This window comes from Protomyctophum bolini (genome assembly GCF_963924005.1).
Source record: "Protomyctophum bolini genome assembly, chromosome: 23".
In the NCBI taxonomy this organism is placed as follows: domain Eukaryota; kingdom Metazoa; phylum Chordata; class Actinopteri; order Myctophiformes; family Myctophidae; genus Protomyctophum; species Protomyctophum bolini.
In genome coordinates, this window is record NC_137884.1 from 15,456,143 (window position 1) to 15,478,210 (window position 22,068).

Genomic DNA, 22,068 nt, shown 5'->3' on the forward strand with positions numbered 1-22,068 from the left:
TCTTATTAGTGCAGCGGGTTGCTGCCATGTGTACCCTCTGCCACGCGCGCTCTGTGCAGACAAGCTGACAGGCATGCGTGCATGCATATGTGCATGCGTGCATCAATGTATGTGTGTACAGTACGCAGTGTGATTAAATAAATAAAATGCCTTCTTATACTTTGGCTTTTTCCGTAAAACAATGGTAGAACAGGGTTGGTTCTCTTTGATACTAGACATTACTGTGTGTGTGTGTGTGTGTGTGTGTGTGTGGATGATTACAAGACGGTCACACCAATCTTCCGTCCCTCCCGCCCGCCAGTTCCAATCACAACCTCAAGAGAGCAATCAGAGGTGTCTTTGGTGTGCCTGTGTCCACCTATGTGATCTCACACACATACAACTCCTTGTTGGAAGATTATGAGTGTCGGGTGTTGCATCTGTTGGCGGCCATCCTTTTATCTTCATATTGCAACTTTCAATGAATACCCTACTTCATCATACAATTGAAACTCTAGTGAAAATTGTTACTGTTACAGTAACAAAAAGGAACGGTGTTGGACATGCAGTGCAAGATGTGTACATCAACGCACATGCGCGCGTGCACACACACACGCACGCATGTACATGCATGCAACAACACACTCATGTAAATTGGGGATTAGGACTGATCCGTCTTCGGGTCTGTGTGCATTTCCGCTACACCCCTGTAGACACGGATGCACACGGCCTACTGTATAGGAGACGTTAGAAGTGTGTTAAAGAAGGCGTCACCCCCCTCTCTGTCTCTCTCAGACAGACAGAATACATCACACAGGATCAAACCCATTTCTCATCAAACTCAGGAAAGTGGAGCTAATGCAATTTCACTAAGTCACTGCCTGACTTGATTACATGTGGGCTGGTGGCGTGTGTGTGCGTGTGTGTGTGTGTGTGCGCGTGTGTGTGTGTGCGCGTGTGCGTGTGCGTGTGTGTGTGTGTCGTCAGTAGCACGACAGACTGCTGTTTGTCAGAAATCTGTCTGTTCAGTTTCTCTACATAATATGGAACATTGTCAGAGAAGGTGTGATTTTGTGTGTGTGTGTCGGCCCCCCTCACATGGGGGACCTGGCGGTCCCGTCATGGGTGTGCAGGCAGACAGATGGAGGTGTGAGAGGTGTGGGGCTGCTGGGTGAGGGTTTTACAGGAGGAGTTTTGGACACGTTACAAATCGTGTCCGTCTGCCGGGGGCGGGGAAAGGAACCTTTTACAGTATGTTCCCAACTTCCCACATTTTATTTATTTATTATTATTTATAATTTTTCACTTTCACTTAAACAAATAAAATACAAATAGGACATAGACTCGCAGAGTTGCGTGTGACACTGACTGTAGTATGACGAGAAAGGAAAGAAAAAATCCAAGGCTTCTGCCCAACATTGATGAATGGTGTCCTTCCTGTCTTCGACACACAGCTGCCATCATGCTGATGATCCTAGGACAGCCCCCCCACATACACACACGTGATGTACTTTTGTTTGTTTTGCCAGTTTTGAAAAAGTGCTTGAGTGTGGCATTGAACCAATGTGGTATTGAACCAATGAAAAGTATTAACAAGAGCTTGTGATTGTGACTAAATAATAAATCCATTGGATTTAGCTTTTTTTGTTTAATTTCCGGAAAACCTTTGGACATAAACATACACAGAACAAAGAAACAAGACAGATTATAAATACACAGACATTTACGCAGAGATGAATGTACGTTTCCACTCCATAAGATCAATTAAAAAACATTGCCACCAGTGTTTCCAGAAGCAAGTGGAAAACATTGTATCACTCTGTCTGTGTGCTCCCTGTTGAGGCCATAATTAAAGGAGAATTCCATGCTAGAGGGCTCTCTTACCTTTATTTGTAGTTGTTGCGTCCCCACCAAAGAGGTCCAGGTGTTATTTTGTGCAAAAGTCCATTATTGGCTATTTCCCCTAATATAAGCCTTCAATGGGGGTTTGTTTTTTTGTGCTAATTCGCTTATTTCCATCTAAATAAGTAGTAAAGTGTGCCGCTTGGGATACTATTTACATTATGAAGAGAGGATACAACAAATTTTTGAGCGATGGAAATAAGCGAATTAGAATAACACCCCATAGCCTCATTCAATTCAATGCAATTCATTGAGGGCTTATGGTAGGGGAAATAGCCAATAATGCGCTTTTGCACAAAATAACACCTGGACCTCTTTGGTGGGGACGTAACAACTACAAATAAAGGTAAGAAAGCATGGAATTCTCCTTTAATACATTCTTTGACGCCTTCAGTCTGCACATGAATCTAAACATGAAATGCATTAATACAGCATGAAAGGTGGTATACAAACATTTCACTTGCACTGGTCCATCTTGGGAATTTCGGGAAAATTGGAAAGGCATCACTGAGTGAAAGTGTGACACAGTTCTCTTGGCTCTAGGAGTTGGTGTGTTGTGGGGTGTGTTGTGGGGGTCCGCCCTCTGACCTACAGTCACTCTGGATGAAGTGTTTGAATATTAATGAGCTGCCGTTGAATATTCACCAGCAGCTCTGCCCCCCGTCAGACCCCGAGGATCAATAGGGCTTCATCCTTTGTCTGACACTGATGCAGATGTTTAGAGCATGACATTAAATTGGTCACCGTCATCGCAGATACATGCAGCAGTTAATTCATTGTATGTGCGTGCGTGTTTCTGTGTCCGTGTTCACGTCCGTGTCCGCACGTGTCTGTGTGAATAGTAGACAGTAGACACGTGATGTTTGTGAAAGAGAGAGATATTGTGCGCACACGTACTGGTTGGTTGCAGTGTTTTTTGGGGGGAAGGGGGGCGAGAAGCGAACCTTATTATTGATTGATTGAATACTTTATTATGTTTGCAAATATATATATATATTATATTCAATGTATCAAGGCATTTAAAGACAAACTATAATATTCAGTAACATGCGACAGAGAAGCGACCATAGGGTTCTGATTATCAGGAGGTTGTTAATGGTTCATACGTCGTCATGTGTTGAAGCGTCCCAGAGCCAGACACAGAGGAAGGAACTAAAGTAATGGCATGTAGGAAGGAAATGAGTTCAGTTGAGGCTCGGCATCAGAGAGAGCTTTTTGTGTAGTTGGTTTTAGAAGCCTGTAATCAAGTCTCAATATCATTGGCACCAAAGGAGAGATGGAGAGATGGAGAGATGAAGGGATGGATGGAGAGATGGAGAGATGAAGGGATGTATCGATGGAGAGATGAAGGGATGTATTACATGGAGGCTGGGTGAATTCCAACCTCCATTTCGACTCGTCAACAACAACGGCACGGCCGTTTGATGCAATGGATCAGAATACAGTACAGTACAGTACACACCATCGTTCTGCAATGCTGTTGATGGGACCAGAGCCATATACTCCACTGTGTGGCCTTTGATTCTGTTGCTTCTGTTTATACTGTATGCGACATCTGAGATCTATCTGTGCCTGGAAAAAGGCACAGTGGCAAAACTTGCTCACCCAAGCGCAAATTCAAGACATGGAGCTGGTTAAAAAAGAAAAGGCATGCGTGCCGCCGCCTCATACGCAGGGCCAGCGTGTGAAGGCTATCGGGATGCTTTCCACACATTCTCCCTCAGTGCTTTGCAGGATAGATGGCTTACAGTATGTGCTGATTTAGCAAAAATAATGAAAAAGAAAGCCTCCACTTTAGATCCTGGCTACAGTAGCTACCTGGGCAGAGGAAACAGGAAGGCAATAGAGGAATCAAAGCAGTCTTTCAATCTAGTCAACCCATCTGGGTGCATATCCCTCAACTCCAAGTATAAACTGACTGCATGACTTGAAGGCTCCTTTTAACTTGATTAAAATTAATTATGTATTTAGATGTGTTTCATTTAGCCTCCTAAGATGCCTTTTGTTGTGGGATTAATTGCTTTTCGCTATTATTCATGTCAGCGTGCCCTGCCATCGGGTATCAATAAACCTAACACTATTCTGTCGAAGGTCCAGAGCATGTCACCTCCAAATGTGTTTTGGTTTTTTTAAAGTAACAAGTCCCATTGAGCAGGCATTGTGCAGTCCTGTACAGGGAACAATGGAGCTGATCTGCATTTGAATGTGTGTGTGTGTTATCTTCGCCCGGGCTCTGCAGACTGAGCCTCTTGGACATGGAAATGAGATTGATGGAAAGCTGTGAGCTCTAAGCCGTGAGCTTTTGTTGTGCTTTCATGATGTGAAACCTGGGACATTTGATTTATTAAAAAACAAACCACACACACCACACACGCATGTGGTCCCCTAATGGCATTCTATTGTCCTTCTGACATCATCTCGTGTTCCGGTCAGTCTCTGTGAGTCACTGTGACTGTGATGGGTTTACAACAGGACGTTACTGTATATTGATCATAGACAACATGCCACTACCAATTAATAACCCATTGAGACCCGAGGCCGATTCGACAAAATAAATACCTTCTAAATCAGTAGTTATCAAACTTTGTCGTGCCAAGGAGTCAGGACCCCCAGAATGATATGTTGTGTGCCAAAGACCCAACCCCACACAGAAGAGAAGATTTGGGTTAAACAATGCAAAATCATTCAACATTTTTTTTAAATTGCAGATGTGCAAGCTATGCATATGTGCGTGTGTGAGGTTGGTATGGTAACTTATTTTTGTTTGACTCCTCCGACAGCATTAGTAACTAGTGATATAGGCTTTGGTGTGATATTCGTGTTTTCCCAAGCTTATTTTCTCTGTACTTTGGCCAGCTCGTTCATGTGGCTGACTGTCCGTTGGGGTAAAGCTCTTTAGCATTCTGCTGCCTCAAGACTGCAGAGCCTCTCCCTCGCTGACCGGCTCTGTCCCCAGCCCCCGTAGGAGTACGTGCTGACCGGCTCTGTCCCCAGCCCCCGTAGGAGTACGTGCTGACCAGCTCTGTCCCCAGCCCCCGTAGGAGTACGTGCTGACCGGTCTGTCCCCAGCCCCCGTAGGAGTACGTGCTGACCGGCTCTGTCCCCAGCCCCCGTAGGAGTACGTGCTGACCGGCTCTGTCCCCAGCCCCCGTAGTAGGAGTACGTGTCGTGCAGTGACAATTACCACGCTTCCCTCCCTCCGAACACGGGCCAATTGCGTTTGTGTTGACGCTCGACAAAGCAGAGACTTTACCACTGCACCACCCGAGTGCTTTACTCCCTTTGATACCTTTTTAGGCTTTGGTATACGTTTTATGATTCCGCGAACGTTGCTTAATACACGGCGCTCATCGTATAATAAATCTAGGAAGGGAGTTCACGGCCACCGGTGTGCTCCTGCGTGCTGTGCTGTGCTGCGTGACCCTTTGCATTGCCTGTTGGTTGAGGTCAGATTGCTACTAGAAGGGGAATGTATAGCTTTACAGTGAGCCTATATGGTTCAGTTACCGCTGGTGAGTCATGGGCAACCCATTTTGACCTGAGATCAGATTCTAAAAATGTCTTCTACATCCTGACGGTTTTCTGAAAAAGCTATGTTTCTATGTCAGTCGTTCTTCGATAAAAAAAAATAGCGGACGCTATGAGCTTGTAGATCTGCTATTTTTCAATAGCTAAAGCATAACGTAATGCTAACACCAAAAGGGGTTCCAAGTACAATTTTGAGCATGTTAATCTCCATTTCTTTTCATGGATGCCTTTGCAGCGTCCTTCGCCGACCCATTCAAAGGTTTCCAGACGTCCCCGAGGTTGGTCATGGCCAGTCGAAATGGCCGTTTGAAAATAGCCGATCTACAAGCTCACAATGCGCCGTGATGCGACTGTACTACTAGACCCAACATGATTTACATATCTGCATTGTCCTCGCCACCAGCCTCTTGTCCTCCCGACGGAGGCCCACCCCCCCTTCCTCCTCCTTTGTGTCGAGGGACAATATCGTAAATCCGTGTCCTGGTTATTCTAATTCGGTTCTAATGAATAACATTGTCTGATCCTCCTCATCCGCCGCATGAGGAGAATATAACACTTTCTGCCTCCAATCCCCACAATTCAGATTCATCCGAGTTACACACGCATGCGTGCGCTAATATGAATTTATGTACATGTGGGGCGTGTGTGGCAGCTGTAGAGATCACACCATCGCACACACGCCCCCCCATATGTGTCACATCACACACATGGATATCGCACACACACACACACACACACACACACACACACACATGTGCACGCACACACATAGTGTTGGAAGAAGAATACACATGGTTTTGTACAACATTTACTAAGTTTTCAAATGTTTAACATGTATACAATTCCAGATCTGCAAGCACACACGGCACCACAAAGTGACACATTCCTGAAAGAAAACAAATCCTGACCTTTGGAAGGTCTGAGGAAGGGCTGTGGCCCGAAACGTTGGCACTTCAGTAAAGAAATATTTGGAGCATAAAATGTTGCGCAGGTTTTTGACTTTATTTTGATCCAGCACCCAGCCTATATAGGTAGATAGATGTGCATGTACTTTTTGGCTGTTTGTTCAGCCTCCTCTACCATGTTTTGTTATAATAATCTTAATCTCAAAAGTAACTATAGTTTTCAAATAATTGTAAGTACAGTATTTCCCTCTGAGATGTAGCGCAGTAGAAGTAAAATGATTGAAAATTGGACATACTCCAGTAAAGTAAAAATACCTCAAGTACAGTATAGTACTTGAGTACATGTACTATCCCCCACTGCACTCCCTGGAGCGCACACACACACACACGCATGCACAGCGTCCTGTTGTTTGGCTGACGGTTGACTGCATTGACGGAGAGGGCCGCAATTCCTTCTCCATCAATTATATTGATTACTGCTGGATGAGTGGAGGTAATGAGCAATGGTTCCCTCTCTCTCACTGTCTCTCTGTGTCTCTCTCTCTCTCCATCCTTCCGTCCTCTCACCTCCACCCCACCCCTCGGTCTGCCTCCCGTCACCTCCCCTCTGCCTCGCCTCGCCCTCTCTCCACCGACCTCGCCCGCCCGCCGCCACCACCCACCCACGCACTAGCGTCAGGCAGTAATGATTTTCTTATTAACCCATTCTGGGTGGGAACCCCTGTTGGTGTGTAGCATTATGTTATGCTTTAGCTATTGAAAAATAGCAGATCTACAAGCTCATAGCTCAAGCTACAAGATTGTAGGTCTGCTATTTTTGAAAAGTCGTGAAAATGTGGCGCAAATCTTTGAATGTATATTCTTTCAGAGCGAACATTTTTAGCTCAAATCTTTGCTTCTGGGATGGAGGTCCCTGGAACAGAACAGAATATTGTCAAATGGGGCCAATTACGTATAATGTTTGGGGTCGTTGACATGAAATATTGAGCACCACTGACAGAAACATAGGTTTTTCAGAAAACTGTCAGCATTTAGAAGTCATGTTTTTAATTCTCGACGTCCGGTCTAAATGGGTTAAACCTGTTAGCTGTAGGGCTCACCCATGCAGTAGAGCAGGAGCGTGCTGCTGTGGGGTTCACCCACACGGTAATGCAGGGGCGTGTTACTGTAACGTTCACCCACACGGTAATGCAGGGGCGTGTTACTGTAACGTTCACCCACACGGTAATGCAGGGGCGTGTTACTGTAACGTTCACCCACACGGTAATGCAGGGGCGTGTTACTGTAACGTTCACCCACACGGTAATGCAGGGGCGTGTTACTGTAACGTTCACCCACACGGTAATGCAGGGGCGTGTTATTGTAAAGTTCACCCACACGGTAATGCAGGGGCGTGTTACTGTAACGTTCACCCACACGGTAATGCAGGGGCGTGTTACTGTAACGTTCACCCACACGGTAATGCAGGGGCGTGTTACTGTAAAGTTCACCCACACGGTAATGCAGGGGCGTGTTACTGTAAAGTTCACCCACACGGTAATGCAGGGGCGTGTTACTGTAAAGTTCACCCACACGGTAATGCAGGGGCGTGTTACTGTAAAGTTCACCCACACGGTAATGCAGGGGCGTGTTACTGTAACGTTCACCCACACGGTAATGCAGGGGCGTGTTACTGTAACGTTCACCCACACGGTAATGCAGGGGCGTGTTACTGTAAAGTTCACCCACACGGTAATGCAGGGGCGTGTTACTGTAAAGTTCACCCACACGGTAATGCAGGGGCGTGTTACTGTAAAGTTCACCCACACGGTAATGCAGGGGCGTGTTACTGTAACGTTCACCCACACGGTAATGCAGGGGCGTGTTACTGTAAAGTTCACCCACACGGTAATGCAGGGGCGTGTTACTGTAAAGTTCACCCACACGGTAATGCAGAGGCGTGTTACTGTAAAGTTCACCCACACGGTAATGCAGGGGCGTGTTACTGTAAAGTTCACCCACACGGTAATGCAGGGGCGTGTTACTGTAACGTTCACCCACACGGTAATGCAGGGGCGTGTTACTGTAACGTTCACCCACACGGTAATGCAGGGGCGTGTTACTGTAACGTTCACCCACACGGTAATGCAGGGGCGTGTTACTGTAACGTTCACCCACACGGTAATGCAGGGGCGTGTTACTGTAACGTTCACCCACACGGTAATGCAGGGGCATGTTACTGTAAAGTTCACCCACACGGTAATGCAGGGGCGTGTTACTGTAAAGTTCACCCACACGGTAATGCAGGGGCATGCTGCTGTAGGGTTCACCCACACAGTAATGCAGGGGCGTGTTACTGTAAAGTTCACCCACACGGTAATGCAGGGGCGTGCTGCTGATATAAAATGCATAGATATAAAAAGCTACCTATACCTCATTGGCTGCTGCAATTCGATTTGATTGGAGCGACCTGTATCGCATGGCAAGGCAAGGCAGGAGTCAAGCGGAAGGGTGGAAGGCACGCTGCCACTCAAGTGACTAAGACCTGCCCCCCCCCCCACCTGCGTCAGCTCTGTGACGCACACGGAAGCTTTCTGTGGCTTCCTTTCCTGTGAGATGGTGCCTGAGATACAGATGCCCCAGAGCCAAAGGAGGCGTCTACATTTCTATGTCTATACACCCATTCTGCTGTAGGGTTCATGCACACTGTAAATTATAATAATAATAATAATAGCTCAGATTTATATAGCGCTTTTCTAAATACACAAAGCGCTTTACAAGGGAACACTAGGAACATACTTTATTAAGAGAATAATTATGTAGGCCCTACATTGTAGGGGCATGTGTTTTGATTTGATTTATTATGAAGTAATAACCATACAGACAGTCATACTGGTCAAAGCATCTTTTGGATAAAACACAATACAATTTTGGACAAATTTACTCTGGTATGTTAAATAACTCATTTCCATAACGGATAGACCAAATTGAGTAGTGCACCCCACCCACGCAGTAGATGCACCCCTGATTTCACTGGGGATGATAAAGGATGTGCTTATTAATAGCTGCTCCTGCTCTGAGGTCTGTTGTATTGGATGTATTTTCTTGAAGTGCACTGTGTGTGAAGTTAATCTTCCATCTTCTACGAAGGGTCACGGCTAGCGAGCGATCCATTGATATGGTTAGCGCAACTTAGCGGAGCTCGAATTAACGGTTTATTAAGCTCCGAACATCGTACTTTATCCCATTATGAGCCCTAAAGTTACTAAAGAGGAGTTAATTGTTATGGTTCTCAGCTGGAACGCTTACTGTATAGTCAGTCTGTTCCCCGCACAGGCTGACCTACACTCATTTTGGTACAAAATGAAATGCACACACCGACAAGCACACCCAAACACACACTGGCATGAGCGTATGTATCCGTGTTGCGCCTGCCATGTCTGATCCAGTCGTCTCATTAACGTCTACCCCGCTCCTGTTCTTCTCGCTGTCCGTCTGTGTGTTTTTGGCAGGCGGAGCCGACGACAACCTGATCGAAGGAGGGGAGATGAAGTTTGTGTGCAAGCCAGGAGCCAGGAACATCACTGTGATCTTCCAGCCTCTTCTCAGGTACAGAACAACCAAGCTCCCACTCCCCACACGCACGCATGCACGCACATGCACACACTCTTTCTTGAGGTTTTGCGAAACATTTCCTTACAGCAGAAAACTTATGTCTCAAAGTGTTTCTGTGTTGAAATTTTCACCCTGGTGTCCAGTCCCCTCTCTGCACTTTCTTGATGTCAGAGTTGTTGTTGTTGTTTGGAGCTACTGCTGCATTGAATTCATATACACTGAAGACAAATAGACACTTTTTTGCTGCCCACGTGTGTGTGTGTGTGTGTGTGTGTGTGTGTGTGTGTGTGTGTGTGTGTGTGTGTGTGTGTGTGTGTGTGTGTGTGTGTGTGTGTGTGTGTGTGTGTGTGTGTGTGTGTGTGTGTGTGTGTGTGTGTGTGTGTGTGTGTGTGCGTGCGTGCATAACTTACTCACGCAGTTCCCATAAGTAAGCTAGTTCTTCTGACAGTAACGGCTGTCAGAAGGACACAAACACACACACACCACTTCCATTCAGTATGTTCCCTTAAACCAGGGTATTGTTCCGTCATGTCGAATCCCCCGTCCGTCAAAAAGACGGACACGCCAGACACTGACCAACCATACACGAACGCTGGGACATGATGACTCAATACCAGTAAATTGTCGACTAATCTGATTACGCGTCCTCTTAGAGGGGGCCACCTATCGATCGCAACCCTTTTAAAAGTTTCACATAAACGTCTTTACATCACAGCGGCGGGATGACGTAATATCGTAATATGCCTCTAGACTATTTTCCTGTTGCTTTCCCCCCCTCCCCCTTTCTCCCTGACATGGGGGATGTTTAAATTGGGATTTAGTGACACCCCACTTTAAACTCTGATTGTGTTCTCCATTACATTCTAGCATACCGAGGAGTTGCCTCTAGCGGTAATACTGCGTGTCTGGCTGGCTCTCTGTGTAGCTGCGAGGCCCCAGTTGGCTGGTAGAAATCTAATAGTACAGACTGATAATTAGATTGGCCCTGTGTGCAACGATACATCACACTCTGGGATCCATTAAACACTCAGTTTGCTGTGTTGCTGCTCAAGTACACAACCCCCCCCGTTGCATTAAGACGTGATGAATGTGGCTTTATGTTGCCTTGTGTTTCGTCAGTGTCATTTTCCGACCCCTCTTTAAAAAGAACCGGCCATTTCCTGGATTCAGATGTCTTGATGCTTTTAGAGTCTGCGTTGCCCCACGCGCCTATTTCCTCCATAGATGATGATCATTGGTTGCTGTTGATGTTCTGTCTTCCAAAAACACTCCTTATTGTCATACATATTGTACGTCCACCAGAAGACTTGTTCCAGGAAAAAGGCAACACAGTAGAGTCAGTTCTGGCAGCTCCCAACTAATAAAATATGTGTGTGTGTGTGTGTGTGTGTGTGTGTGTGTGTGTGTGTGTGTGTGTGTGTGTGTGTGTGTGTGTGTGTGTGTGTGTGTGTGTGTGTGTGTGTGTGTGTGTGTGTGTGTGTGTGTGTGTGTGTGTGTGAAACCACCCCCCCCCCCCACACACACACACACACACACACACACCCCAACAAAACAAGCTAAAAGATACAAAGTATGATTTGATAGTAATTAGATTGTGGAGTAATGCATTTAGTCTCCAGTCAAAGCATTATATTTGTGTCTATAACGTTGACGCAGTGTTGCCATAATCCTCACTGTACTGCTTCCTCCAGTGCACTTAACACTACATCCTTCACAGCTGCTAAAGGTCGTTGCTGTCGGGGCAGAAACCTCTTAATTCCATCTTTTGTGTTTCTTTCATACACCAACGCCCTTGACCACGTTGTGGCTACAGCGTCACACCAACACATCACAAGTAGCAGATCCTTGACCACGTTGTGGCTACAGCGTCACACCAACACATCACAAGTAGCAGATCCTTGACCACGTTGTGGCTACAGCGTCACACCAACACATCACAAGTAGCAGATCCTTGACCACGTTGTGGCTACAGCGTCACACCAACACATCACAAGTAGCAGATCCTTGACCACGTTGTGGCTACAGCGTCACACCAACACATCACAAGTAGCAGATCCTTGACCACGTTGTGGCTACAGCGTCACACCAACACATCACAAGTAGCAGATCCTTGACCACGTTGTGGCTACAGCGTCACACCAACACATCACAAGTAGCAGATCCTTGACCACGTTGTGGCTACAGCGTCACACCAACACATCACAAGTAGCAGATCCTTGACCACGTTGTGGCTACAGCGTCACACCAACACATCACAAGTAGCAGATCCTTGACCACGTTGTGGCTACAGCGTCACACCAACACATCACAAGTAGCAGATCCTTGACCACGTTGTGGCTACAGCGTCACACCAACACATCACAAGTAGCAGATCCTTCACCACGTTGTGGCTACAGCGTCACACCAACACATCACAAGTAGCAGATCCTTGACCACGTTGTGGCTACAGCGTCACACCAACACATCAGCAGTAGCAGATCCTTGACCACGTTGTGGCTACAGCGTCACACCAACACATCACAAGTAGCAGATCCTTGACCACGTTGTGGCTACAGCGTCACACCAACACATCACAAGTAGCAGATCCTTGACCACGTTGTGGCTACAGCGTCACACCAACACATCACAAGTAGCAGATCCTTGACCACGTTGTGGCTACAGCGTCACACCAACACATCACAAGTAGCAGATCCTTGACCACGTTGTGGCTACAGCGTCACACCAACACATCACAAGTAGCAGATCCTTGACCACGTTGTGGCTACAGCGTCACACCAACACATCACAAGTAGCAGATCCTTGACCACGTTGTGGCTACAGCGTCACACCAACACATCACAAGTAGCAGATCCTTGACCACGTTGTGGCTACAGCGTCACACCAACACATCACAAGTAGCAGATCCTTGACCACGTTGTGGCTACAGCGTCACACCAACACATCACAAGTAGCAGATCCTTGACCACGTTGTGGCTACAGCGTCACACCAACACATCACAAGTAGCAGATCCTTCACCACGTTGTGGCTACAGCGTCACACCAACACATCACAAGTAGCAGATCCTTGACCACGTTGTGGCTACAGCGTCACACCAACACATCACAAGTAGCAGATCCTTGACCACGTTGTGGCTACAGCGTCACACCAACACATCACAAGTAGCAGATCCTTGACCACGTTGTGGCTACAGCGTCACACCAACACATCAGAAGCAGCAGATCCTTGACCACGTTGTGGCTACAGCGTCACACCAACACATCACAAGTAGCAGATCCTTGACCACGTTGTGGCTACAGCGTCACACCAACACATCACAAGTAGCAGATCCTTGACCACGTTGTGGCTACAGCGTCACACCAACACATCACAAGTAGCAGATCCTTGACCACGTTGTGGCTACAGCGTCACACCAACACATCACAAGTAGCAGATCCTTGACCACGTTGTGGCTACAGCGTCACACCAACACATCACAAGTAGCAGATCCTTGACCACGTTGTGGCTACAGCGTCACACCAACACATCACAAGTAGCAGATCCTTGACCACGTTGTGGCTACAGCGTCACACCAACACATCACAAGTAGCAGATCCTTGACCACGTTGTGGCTACAGCGTCACACCAACACATCACAAGTAGCAGATCCTTCACCACGTTGTGGCTACAGCGTCACACCAACACATCACAAGTAGCAGATCCTTGACCACGTTGTGGCTACAGCGTCACACCAACACATCACAAGTAGCAGATCCTTGACCACGTTGTGGCTACAGCGTCACACCAACACATCACAAGTAGCAGATCCTTGACCACGTTGTGGCTACAGCGTCACACCAACACATCAGAAGCAGCAGATCCTTGACCACGTTGTGGCTACAGCGTCACACCAACACATCACAAGTAGCAGATCCTTGACCACGTTGTGGCTACAGCGTCACACCAACACATCACAAGTAGCAGATCCTTGACCACGTTGTGGCTACAGCGTCACACCAACACATCACAAGTAGCAGATCCTTGACCACGTTGTGGCTACAGCGTCACACCAACACATCACAAGTAGCAGATCCTTCACCACGTTGTGGCTACAGCGTCACACCAACACATCACAAGTAGCAGATCCTTGACCACGTTGTGGCTACAGCGTCACACCAACACATCACAAGTAGCAGATCCTTGACCACGTTGTGGCTACAGCGTCACACCAACACATCACAAGTAGCAGATCCTTGACCACGTTGTGGCTACAGCGTCACACCAACACATCAGAAGCAGCAGATCCTTGACCACGTTGTGGCTACAGCGTCACACCAACACATCACAAGTAGCAGATCCTTGACCACGTTGTGGCTACAGCGTCACACCAACACATCACAAGTAGCAGATCCTTGACCACGTTGTGGCTACAGCGTCACACCAACACATCACAAGTAGCAGATCCTTGACCACGTTGTGGCTACAGCGTCACACCAACACATCACAAGTAGCAGATCCTTGACCACGTTGTGGCTACAGCGTCACACCAACACATCACAAGTAGCAGATCCTTGACCACGTTGTGGCTACAGCGTCACACCAACACATCACAAGTAGCAGATCCTTGACCACGTTGTGGCTACAGCGTCACACCAACACATCACAAGTAGCAGATCCTTGACCACGTTGTGGCTACAGCGTCACACCAACACATCACAAGTAGCAGATCCTTCACCACGTTGTGGCTACAGCGTCACACCAACACATCACAAGTAGCAGATCCTTGACCACGTTGTGGCTACAGCGTCACACCAACACATCACAAGTAGCAGATCCTTGACCACGTTGTGGCTACAGCGTCACACCAACACATCACAAGTAGCAGATCCTTGACCACGTTGTGGCTACAGCGTCACACCAACACATCAGAAGCAGCAGCAGATCCTTGACCACGTTGTGGCTACAGCGTCACACCAACACATCACAAGTAGCAGATCCTTGACCACGTTGTGGCTACAGCGTCACACCAACACATCACAAGTAGCAGATCCTTGACCACGTTGTGGCTACAGCGTCACACCAACACATCACAAGTAGCAGATCCTTGACCACGTTGTGGCTACAGCGTCACACCAACACATCACAAGTAGCAGATCCTTGACCACGTTGTGGCTACAGCGTCACACCAACACATCACAAGTAGCAGATCCTTGACCACGTTGTGGCTACAGCGTCACACCAACACATCACAAGTAGCAGATCCTTGACCACGTTGTGGCTACAGCGTCACACCAACACATCACAAGTAGCAGATCCTTGACCACGTTGTGGCTACAGCGTCACACCAACACATCACAAGTAGCAGATCCTTGACCACGCTGTGGCTACAGCGTCACACCAACACATCACAAGTAGCAGATCCTTGACCACGTTGTGGCTACAGCGTCACACCAACACATCACAAGTAGCAGATCCTTGACCACGCTGTGGCTACAGCGTCACACCAACACATCACAAGTAGCAGATCCTTGACCACGTTGTGGCTACAGCGTCACACCAACACATCACAAGTAGCAGATCCTTGACCACGCTGTGGCTACAGCGTCACACCAACACATCACAAGTAGCAGATCCTTGACCACGCTGTGGCTACAGCGTCACACCAACACATCACAAGTAGCAGATCCTTGACCACGTTGTGGCTACAGCGTCACACCAACACATCACAAGTAGCAGATCCTTGACCACGTTGTGGCTACAGCGTCACACCAACACATCACAAGTAGCAGATCCTTGACCACGTTGTGGCTACAGCGTCACACCAACACATCACAAGTAGCAGATCCTTGACCACGTTGTGGCTACAGCGTCACACCAACACATCACAAGTAGCAGATCCTTGACCACGCTGTGGCTACAGCGTCACACCAACACATCACAAGTAGCAGATCCTTGACCACGTTGTGGCTACAGCGTCACACCAACACATCACAAGTAGCAGATCCTTGACCACGCTGTGGCTACAGCGTCACACCAACACATCACAAGTAGCAGATCCTTGACCACGTTGTGGCTACAGCGTCACACCAACACATCACAAGTAGCAGATCCTTGACCACGCTGTGGCTACAGCGTCACACCAACACATCACAAGTAGCAGATCCTTGACCACGCTGTGGCTACAGCGTCACACCAACACATCACAAGTAGCAGATCCTTGACCACGTTGTGGCTACAGCGTCACACCAACACATCACAAGTAGCAGATCCTTGACCACGTTGTGGCTACAGCGTCACACCAACACATCACAAGTAGCAGATCCTTGACCACGTTGTGGCTACAGCGTCACACCAACACATCACAAGTAGCAGATCCTTGACCACGTTGTGGCTACAGCGTCACACCAACACATCACAAGTAGCAGATCCTTGACCACGCTGTGGCTACAGCGTCACACCAACACATCACAAGTAGCAGATCCTTGACCACGTTGTGGCTACAGCGTCACACCAACACATCACAAGTAGCAGATCCTTGACCACGCTGTGGCTACAGCGTCACACCAACACATCACAAGTAGCAGATCCTTGACCACGTTGTGGCTACAGCGTCACACCAACACATCACAAGTAGCAGATCCTTGACCACGTTGTGGCTACAGCGGCACACCAACACATCACAAGTAGCAGATCCTTGACCACGCTGTGGCTACAGCGGCACACCAACACATCACAAGTAGCAGATCCTTGACCACGTTGTGGCTACAGCGTCACACCAACACATCACAAGTAGCAGATCCTTGACCACGTTGTGGCTACAGCGTCACACCAACACATCACAAGTAGCAGATCCTTGACCACGTTGTGGCTACAGCGGCACACCAACACATCACAAGTAGCAGATCCTTGACCACGTTGTGGCTACAGCGTCACACCAACACATCACAAGTAGCAGATCCTTGACCACGTTGTGGCTACAGCGTCACACCAACACATCACAAGTAGCAGATCCTTGACCACGTTGTGGCTACAGCGTCACACCAACACATCACAAGTAGCAGATCCTTGACCACGTTGTGGCTACAGCGTCACACCAACACATCACAAGTAGCAGATCCTTGACCACGTTGTGGCTACAGCGTCACACCAACACATCACAAGTAGCAGATCCTTGACCACGTTGTGGCTACAGCGTCACACCAACACATCACAAGTAGCAGATCCTTGACCACGCTGTGGCTACAGCGTCACACCAACACATCACAAGTAGCAGATCCTTGACCACGTTGTGGCTACAGCGTCACACCAACACATCACAAGTAGCAGATCCTTGACCACGTTGTGGCTACAGCGTCACACAACACATCACAAGTAGCAGATCCTTGACCACGTTGTGGCTACAGCGTCACACCAACACATCACAAGTAGCAGATCCTTGACCACGTTGTGCTACAGCGTCACACCAACACATCACGAAGTAGCAGATCCTTGACCACGTTGTGGCTACAGCGTCACACCAACACATCACAAGTAGCAGATCCTTGACCACGTTGTGGCTACAGCGTCACACCAACACATCACAAGTAGCAGATCCTTGACCACGTTGTGGCTACAGCGTCACACCAACACATCACAAGTAGCAGATCCTTGACCACGTTGTGCTACAGCGTCACACCAACACATCACAAGTAGCAGATCCTTGACCACGTTGTGGCTACAGCGTCACACCAACACATCACAAGTAGCAGATCCTTGACCACGTTGTGGCTACAGCGTCACACCAACACATCACAAGTAGCAGATCCTTGACCACGTTGTGGCTACAGCGTCACACCAACACATCACAAGTAGCAGATCCTTGACCACGTTGTGGCTACAGCGTCACACCAACATCACAAGTAGCAGATCCTTGACCACGCTGTTGGCTACAGCGTCACACCAACACATCACAAGTAGCAGATCCTTGACCACGTTGTGGCTACAGCGTCACACCAACACATCACAAGTAGCAGATCCTTGACCACGTTGTGGCTACAGCGTCACACCAACACATCACAAGTAGCAGATCCTTGACCACGTTGTGGCTACAGCGTCACACCAACACATCACAAGTAGCAGATCCTTGACCACGTTGTGGCTACAGCGTCACACCAACACATCACAAGTAGCAGATCCTTGACCACGTTGTGGCTACAGCGTCACACCAACACATCACAGGTAGCAGATCCTTGACCACGTTGGTGGCTACAGCGTCACACCAACACATCACAAGTAGCAGATCCTTCACCACGTTGTGGCTACAGCGTCACACCAACACATCACAAGTAGCAGATCCTTGACCACGTTGTGGCTACAGCGTCACACCAACACATCACAAGTAGCAGATCCTTGACCACGTTGTGGCTACAGCGTCACACCAACACATCACAAGTAGCAGATCCTTGACCACGTTGTGGCTACAGCGTCACACCAACACATCACAAGTAGCAGATCCTTGACCACGTTGTGGCTACAGCGTCACACCAACACATACAAGTAGCAGATCCTTGACCACGTGTGGCTACAGCGTCACACCAACACATCACAAGTAGCAGATCCTTGACCACGTTGGGGCTACAGCGTCACACCAACACATCACAAGTAGCAGATCCTTGACCACGTTGTGGCTACAGCGTCACACCAACACATCACAAGTAGCAGATCCTTGACCACGTTGTGGCTACAGCGTCACACCAACACATCACAAGTAGCAGATCCTTGACCACGTTGTGGCTACAGCGTCACACCAACACATCACAAGTAGGCAGATCCTTGACCACGTTGGTGGCTACAGCGTCACACCAACACATCACAAGTAGCAGATCCTTGACCACGTTGTGGCTACAGCGTCACACCAACACATCACAAGTAGCAGATCCTTGACCACGTTGTGGCTACAGCGTCACACCAACACATCACAAGGTAGCAGATCCTTGACCACGTTGTGGCTACAGCGTCACACCAACACATCACAAGTAGCAGATCCTTCACCACGTTGTGGCTACAGCGTCACACCAACACATCACAAGTAGCAGATCCTTGACCACGTTGTGGCTACAGCGTCACACCAACACATCACAAGTAGCAGATCCTTGACCACGTTGTGGCTACAGCGTCACACCAACCACATCACAAGTAGCAGATCCTTGACCACGTTGTGGCTACAGCGTCACACCAACACATCACAAGTAGCAGATCCTTGACCACGTTGTGGCTACAGCGTCACACCAACACATCACAAGTAGCAGATCCTTGACCACGTTGTGGCTACAGCGTCACACAACACATCACAAGTAGCAGATCCTTGACCACGTTGTGGCTACAGCGTCACACCAACACATCACAAGTAGCAGATCCTTGACCACGTTGTGGCTACAGCGTCACACCAACACATCACAAGTAGCAGATCCTTGACCACGTTGTGGCTACAGCGTCACACCAACACATCACAAGTAGCAGATCCTTGACCACGTTGTGGCTACAGCGTCACACCAACACATCACAAGTAGCAGATCCTTGACCACGTGTGGCTACAGCGTCACACCAACACATCACAAGTAGCAGATCCTTGACCACGTTGTGGCTACAGCGTCACACCAACACATCACAAGTAGCAGATCCTTGACCACGTTGTGGCTACAGCGTCACACCAACACATCACAAGTAGCAGATCCTTGACCACGTGTGGCTACAGCGTCACACCAACACATCACAAGTAGCAGATCCTTGACCACGCTGTGGCTACAGCGTCACACCAACACATCACAAGTAGCAGATCCTTGACCACGTTGTGGCTACAGCGTCACACCAACACATCACAAGTAGCAGATCCTTGACCACGCTGTGGCTACAGCGTCACACCAACACATCACAAGTAGCAGATCCTTGACCACGTTGTGGCTACAGCGTCACACCAACACATCACAAGTAGCAGATCCTTGACCACGTTGTGGCTACAGCGTCACACCAACACATCACAAGTAGCAGATCCTTGACCACGTTGTGGCTACAGCGTCACACCAAACACATCACAAGTAGCAGATCCTTGACCACGTTGTGGCTACAGCGTCACACCAACACATCACAAGTAGCAGATCCTTGACCACGTTGTGGCTACAGCGTCACACCAACACATCACAAGTAGCAGATCCTTGACCACGTTGTGGCTACAGCGTCACACCAACACATCACAAGTAGCAGATCCTTGACCACGTTGTGGCTACAGCGTCACACCAACACATCACAAGTAGCAGATCCTTGACCACGCTGTGGCTACAGCGTCACACCAACACATCACAAGTAGCAGATCCTTGACCACGTTGTGGCTACAGCGTCACACCAACACATCACAAGTAGCAGATCCTTCACCACGTTGTGGCTACAGCGTCACACCAACACATCACAAGTAGCAGATCCTTGACCACGCTGTGGCTACAGCGTCACACCAACACATCACAAGTAGCAGATCCTTGACCACGCTGTGGCTACAGCGTCACACCAACACATCACAAGTAGCAGATCCTTGACCACGTTGTGGCTACAGCGTCACACCAACACATCACAAGTAGCAGATCCTTGACCACGTTGTGGCTACAGCGTCACACCAACACATCACAAGTAGCAGATCCTTGACCACGCTGTGGCTACAGCGTCACACCAACACATCACAAGTAGCAGATCCTTGACCACGTTGTGGCTACAGCGTCACACCAACACATCACAAGTAGCAGATCCTTCACCACGTTGTGGCTACAGCGTCACACCAACACATCACAAGTAGCAGATCCTTGACCACGCTGTGGCTACAGCGTCACACCAACACATCACAAGTAGCAGATCCTTGACCACGTTGTGGCTACAGCGTCACACCAACACATCACAAGTAGCAGATCCTTGACCACGTTGTGGCTACAGCGTCACACCAACACATCACAGGTAGCAGATCCTTGACCACGTTGTGGCTACAGCGTCACACCAACACATCACAAGTAGCAGATCCTTGACCACGTTGTGGCTACAGCGTCACACCAACACATCACAAGTAGCAGATCCTTGACCACGTTGTGGCTACAGCGTCACACCAACACATCACAAGTAGCAGATCCTTGACCACGTTGTGGCTACAGCGTCACACCAACACATCACAAGTAGCAGATCCTTGACCACGTTGTGGCTACAGCGTCACACCAACACATCACAAGTAGCAGATCCTTGACCACGCTGTGGCTACAGCGTCACACCAACACATCACAAGTAGCAGATCCTTGACCACGTTGTGGCTACAGCGTCACACCAACACATCACAAGTAGCAGATCCTTGACCACGCTGTGGCTACAGCGTCACACCAACACATCACAAGTAGCAGATCCTTGACCACGTTGTGGCTACAGCGTCACACCAACACATCACAAGTAGCAGATCCTTGACCACGTTGTGGCTACAGCGTCACACCAACACATCACAAGTAGCAGATCCTTGACCACGTTGTGGCTACAGCGTCACACCAACACATCACAAGTAGCAGATCCTTGACCACGTTGTGGCTACAGCGTCACACCAACACATCACAAGTAGCAGATCCTTGACCACGTTGTGGCTACAGCGTCACACCAACACATCACAAGTAGCAGATCCTTGACCACGTTGTGGCTACAGCGTCACACCAACACATCACAAGTAGCAGATCCTTGACCACGTTGTGGCTACAGCGTCACACCAACACATCACAAGTAGCAGATCCTTCACCACGTTGTGGCTACAGCGTCACACCAACACATCACAAGTAGCAGATCCTTGACCACGTTGTGGCTACAGCGTCACACCAACACATCACAAGTAGCAGATCCTTGACCACGTTGTGGCTACAGCGTCACACCAACACATCACAAGTAGCAGATCCTTGACCACGTTGTGGCTACAGCGTCACACCAACACATCACAAGTAGCAGATCCTTGACCACGTTGTGGCTACAGCGTCACACCAACACATCACAAGTAGCAGATCCTTGACCACGTTGTGGCTACAGCGTCACACCAACACATCACAAGTAGCAGATCCTTGACCACGTTGTGGCTACAGCGTCACACCAACACATCACAAGTAGCAGATCCTTGACCACGTTGTGGCTACAGCGTCACACCAA

At 48.5% G+C, this 22,068-nt stretch overlaps 1 protein-coding gene across 1 annotated transcript in view; it reads left to right on the forward strand.

The window, feature by feature from the left end:
- Positions 1-22,068, forward strand: part of exoc4 (exocyst complex component 4) — a 153,663-nt gene that overhangs the window by 62,465 nt on the left and 69,130 nt on the right. Inside the window, exon 11 of the mRNA XM_080757717.1 lies at positions 9,806-9,902. Coding sequence (XP_080613843.1) covers positions 9,806-9,902 — 97 coding nt within the window. The remainder of the gene's footprint in view (positions 1-9,805; positions 9,903-22,068) is intronic.